The 5,210-nt window shown below is 59.7% G+C and overlaps 1 protein-coding gene across 1 annotated transcript; it reads left to right on the top strand.

Annotated features, from left to right (window-relative positions):
- Positions 1-2,879: 2,879 nt before the first annotated feature.
- On the top strand, positions 2,880-5,210 carry LOC113995312 (zinc finger protein OZF-like; the record flags this gene model as incomplete). Its single annotated transcript, XM_039389222.1, has 1 exon — positions 2,880-5,210. A coding segment is annotated over one exon (1,389 nt), but the record flags the coding sequence as incomplete, so codon positions are not given.

Genomic DNA, 5,210 nt, shown 5'->3' with positions numbered 1-5,210 from the left:
CTCTGTGCTCCCCCTTTCCTGGCACTCCCTGAATCCCCCATTTCCATACACTGAGGCCCCCCTGCACCCCCTTCTGCAGATCCATGACCACCTGCAGCCCCATTCCCCATCATCCCACCTCTCCAAGACCTCAGACCATCCCTTTTCCTTGACCCTAGAACGCCATGAACCCCCATTCCTGCCTCTCCCAGTCCCCAACCCCTCCTTTCCTCAAATCCCAGTACTCCCTGAACCCCCTTCCTGCACATCCCAGGTCTCCCCACCCAATGAACCACCTTTCCCTGACACTGGAGGCCCCTGGACCCCCCTTTCCTGGGCACAGGGACCCTCTAGACCCACTCTAGTGCCAGTCCCTACATTCTCACTTTCTCCTTGATTCTGGGACCCCCCTTGAGCCCCCATTCCTGGGCTCAGGAACCCCCCTTAACCCACTTATCCTGCACCAATAACCCCCTGCACCCCCTTTCCCAGCCATCCCGCCTCTCCCAGCCCCCAGGTCTCCCTTTTCCTTGACCCTGGGACCCCCTGGACTCCCGTTCCTGCCTTTCTGAAACCCCAGACCCCTGTGTTTTGAACACTGAGGAACCCCCTGAACCCCTTTTCCTGTCATTCTGTGTCCCCCTACCCTGTGACTCCCCCTTTCCCTGACACCGAGGACCCCTGGACCCCCACTGACATCCCATCCCACCTCTCCAATCTCTGCACCCCCCTTTCCGTGGCCCTGGGACCCCCGGGAACCCCCTTCCCCAGCACTGTGTCCCCCCTGCACCCCCAAGACTCAGCCCAAAATAACCCTCCCAGCACTTCCCCCTCTCTGCTCTCTCCACTTTGGGGGCCCGAGGGTCCCCCCTCTCCCGGATCCCCCTCTCGGGCTACCAGGGCTCCCCCCTCTCCGTGCTCCGGGCTGGCAACCAAGGGCCTGACCCAGCAACACCGACCCCACCGCGGGGGGGACCCGCATCCCCCCACCTACCGCCGGGAACCCACACCGGGACCCCCAAAAACACCTCCCGGGGACCCCCGATAGCCCCCCAAGGCGCATTTGCGGCTCAGCTTTGGGGTCCTGCAACATCCAAACATCCTCTCCCTCAAAACCCCACAAACCCAGAGCCCCCCCAGACATTCGGGGCTCGGCTCTGGAGTCCCGCAGCACTTTCTCTCTCCTCTTGCCCGGCCCTGTTTCCCAGCTCCGGCCCAGCCCCGCGGCAGCACCAACGCGGCATCCAAGCCCCGGGGCCATTCCTGCTTCCCTTCCCGGCCTTTCCCGGGCCCAGCCCGGCTCTCCTGTTCTATCCCACCCCCGCACCGAGCTTTGGGGGGCACGGCGGGGATTGGGGGGCTCTGCTGGGCCACGAAGGGACCCCAAGGGAAGCCCTTTCCCGCCGTCCCACCTCCCCTTATTCCCCCTCTCCCACCCCTTTCCCACCGTCCCCCCAAACCCCGGCTCCTTCCCAGCTCCCTTTGGGGGTGACCCACCGCCCCTCGCGCTCAGTTTGGGGGTCCCATCCCCTCTTTTCCCCCTCTCTTCCCCCCTTTCCCACCGTGTCCCCCCCGCTCACCCGAGAGCTCCGCGGCCGCAGGGACGGAACAGGAAAAGGCGGAGCGGGAGGAACGGGAGGGGATAAAGGAGGAAAAGGAAACGAGAGAGGATCGCCCCGCCCCGTCCCGCACGTTCCTGGGAAGAAGGAGCTCGTCCCAAAAATCTTGGTTGGTTGGTTCGTTGATTTTTGTTCATGGCGGGCAGGGGGGGTGAATGTTTGGATCTTGCAGGACCCCAAAGCTGAGCCCCAAATGCCCCTTGGGGGGATATCGAGGATCCCCGGGAGGTGTTTTTGGGGGTCCCGGTGTGGGTTCCCGGCGCTGGGCGGGGGGATGCGGGTCCCCCCCCGCGGTGGGGGTCGGTGATCCCGGGTCAGGCCCCGCCGCCTCCGCTGTCCCCCGGTACCGGCGGGGGGGGGGCTGGGCCGGGGGGGACGGACGGACACGACCCAGCGGGTTTGGGGACCCCTCGGGAGAGCCGGGGGTGGGGGGGAGGAACCCTGGAGTGGGGAGAGCGGAGCGGGGCGAGAGCGGAGCTGGGGGACCCCCGGCAGCCTGGAGGGGGCGGGATCCCAAAGACGGGTCTCCTGTAAGGCTGGACAAGGAGGGAGCCTGGACAGGGGGACCCCTGAGGTCCCTGGAACAATAGAGCTGAGAAATCAGAGAGGGGGGACCTCCGGGTTTCCTGGCACCCCAAAACAGAGAGTCGGGGGAGAATAATCCCATGGGACACCCCTGCAATTGGTAAGCAGGACTCGGGAGAGAGGACCCCCAACAGCATAGAACAAGGGGACCCGCAGAACCCCAAAACTGAGAGTCCAGAGAGGGAGAGCTCCTGGGACTTTTGTTTTCAACTGAAACTTGTTCTTCTGCAGTTTTGGGGGATTAATCTAAATGTTTCTGAGGTTTCTTAGGCTGAATCTTGATATTTTGGAGGTTTTATGGTCACAAGATGCCCAGTGACTTCTAGAGATGGACTTGGGCAGGAGAAACCCCCAACCCAACGCACTCACACCTTGTTATTCCCCCCACAGCAGGATTTCTCCTTCCCAAACCTTGGCCAGATGGAGGAGAAGACTGTGAGGAAGAGGAAGATGCCCCAGGACCCCCAGGCAGGTGAGGAGGAAGTCAGTGCCCCTTTGCCCCTGTCTTGTCCTGTATCTCCCAGCCGAGCATCGCCCCCGGCTGCAGGACAACCCCGCTGCCGCCGCCGTCCTGCCGGGGCCGGAGTTGGGAGGATGTCCTTGGCCTTCCCTCTGGGCCGGAGGCAAATCCCCTCCCTGTCCTTCTTCCCTCCTGCCCCAGGCCCCGAGCTGAGGACGGAGAGCCCGGAGGACAAATCCCCCCAGCAGAGCCTGGTGGGAGAGGCTGTTTTGAAGGGCTCCACGGCGCAGGAAGGCAGCGGGGAGGAAAAGCCACGAAGGTACCCCAGGAGGAGGGTCTCCAAAGGCAGCCCAGGGTGCTCTGAGGAGGAAAGACCCACTCTGCGCCGGGAAGGTGGCCGGAGCTTGAGCCAGAGCTCCAGCCTGGAGGTCCATGAGCAGTTTCACACCAGGGAGAAACTCTTGAAGTGTTTGGAGTGTGGGAAGTGCTTCAGGCAGAGCTCCCACCTCCTTTCCCACCAGCGCATCCACACCAGAGAACGTCCTTACACATGTGGGAAATGTGGGAAGAGCTTCAGTGACAGCTCTGCCCTGAGCAGACACCAGAAGATCCACACTGAGAAACGGCCCTACAAGTGCTTGGAATGTGGGAAGTGCTTCAGACAGAGCTCCAACCTCCTTGCCCATCAGCACATCCACACTGGAGAACGTCCCTACACATGTGGGAAATGTGGGAAGAGCTTCAGTGACAACTCCACCCTGAGCAGACACCAGAAGATCCACACTGAGAAACGACCCTACAAGTGCTTGGAATGTGGGAAGAGCTTCAGCGAGAGGTCAACCCTGAGACGACACCAGCATATCCACACTGGAGAGCGGCCCTACAAGTGTGGGAAATGTGGGAAGAGCTTCAGCCGCAGCTCCCACCTGATCATCCACCAGATCATCCACACCGGGGAGCGACCCTTCAAGTGCTTGGAATGTGGGAAAAGCTTCAGTGACAACTCCTACCTCCTCACCCACCAGAAGATCCACACTGGGGAACGGCCCTACAAGTGTGAGGAATGTGGGAAGAGCTTCATAAAGAGCTCCAATCTCCTCAGCCACCAGCGCATCCACACTGGGGAACAGCCCTACATGTGTGGGGAATGTGGGAAGAGCTTCAGACAGAGTTCCCACCTGATCCACCACCAGCAGATCCATACTGGGGAACGGCCCTATCCATGTGAATGTGGGAAGAGCTTCAGCCGCATTTCCAGCCTCCTCACCCACCAGCGGGTGCACAGCGGAGAGCGGCCCTACACGTGCTTGGAATGCAGGAAGAGTTTTAGCGACAGCTCCACCCTCATCCGCCACCAGAAGATCCACACTGGGGAACGGCCCTACAAGTGTGGGGAATGTGGGAAGAGGTTTCAGACCAGCTCGAATCTCCTCAAGCATCAGCGGACACACACAGGGGAGAGGCCCTTCCGCTGCACCGACTGCGGGAAGAGCTTCAACCAGAGCTCCCACCTCATCAGGCACCGGCTCATCCACAGCGGGGAGAGGCCCTACAAGTGTGACGAGTGTGAAAAGAGCTTCTCCCACAGCTCTACCTTGACCAAACACCAACGGACCCACCAGTAAGAGAAGCCTTGCAAGTGCCCTGATTGCAGGAAGAACTTCATCCGCTGCTCCAACTCCATCAACCATCAAAGGACCCACGTTGGGCACAGACCTGCTGACCCACATTCCAGGTGATCCATGCTGGGCAGTGTATTGGGTTTGCCAGGTTTTGGTAGCAGGGGGACTCCAGGGCTGGGTTCTGTGAGGAGCTGCCAGAAACCTCCCCATGTCCAACGCCTGTCCCAACCCCCACTGAGGAAGAGGGTGACCCAGGTTCTTGTTAATTGACCCCTTGGGGCAGATTAGAGTTAAGGGACGGTGAATGATTGGTGGTTATAACTATAAATAGTAGAGTTTAGTTTAGAATACTTTGGTTGCCATGTAAAGCAGGTTTGGAGCAGTTTTGGTTCCTGTCTATAGTGATAGAAAGCATAAAAATAACACTTAAGAAAATGTATAAGGGAAAAGAAAGAATCAGAGTAGAAAGATGCAGTCTCACCCTGAGGATCCAGCACAGACTTGGTTGGTACAATTCCCACATCCCTTGGTCCAAGTGATGGTCGAGGTGTTTTACAGTTGGGGGTGGGGGAAGCCCCTGAAACACAGTGAGTTAATACATGTTCAGGTTCAGGAACACCCAGGTTCCTCCCCTGGGAGCAGTTTTACACTGTCTGATGTAACCCTGGGGATCATGGGGCACTTTGGGGGTCCTTGATGGTTTGAGGCCCCTTCTCACACATCACCCTGCCTCTCACATCTGTGGTTGAGCCAGTTGTGGCCCCTGAGAAGGGATGAAAACTTCCAGGCTCTGTGGGAATGTCCCAGTCCTTCCCCAGGTGGAGTTTTCCCCCTGAGCCAGTTGTGTAAGGGAGGACATTGCCCTGATCCAAAGCACTGTCCCCGCTGGCAGGATCTGCTTCTGAGGGGCCTCTTCCCTTCTCTGGCTCCAAACCCAGCCTGTCC

This window comes from Pipra filicauda, unplaced genomic scaffold (assembly GCF_003945595.2).
Source record: "Pipra filicauda isolate LSUMZ 115617 unplaced genomic scaffold, ASM394559v2 scaffold718_size133179_pilon, whole genome shotgun sequence".
NCBI classification, from domain to species: domain Eukaryota; kingdom Metazoa; phylum Chordata; class Aves; order Passeriformes; family Pipridae; genus Pipra; species Pipra filicauda.
Note: the sequence above shows the minus strand (reverse complement) of the source record. Positions and strands in the feature narration are given on the sequence as shown.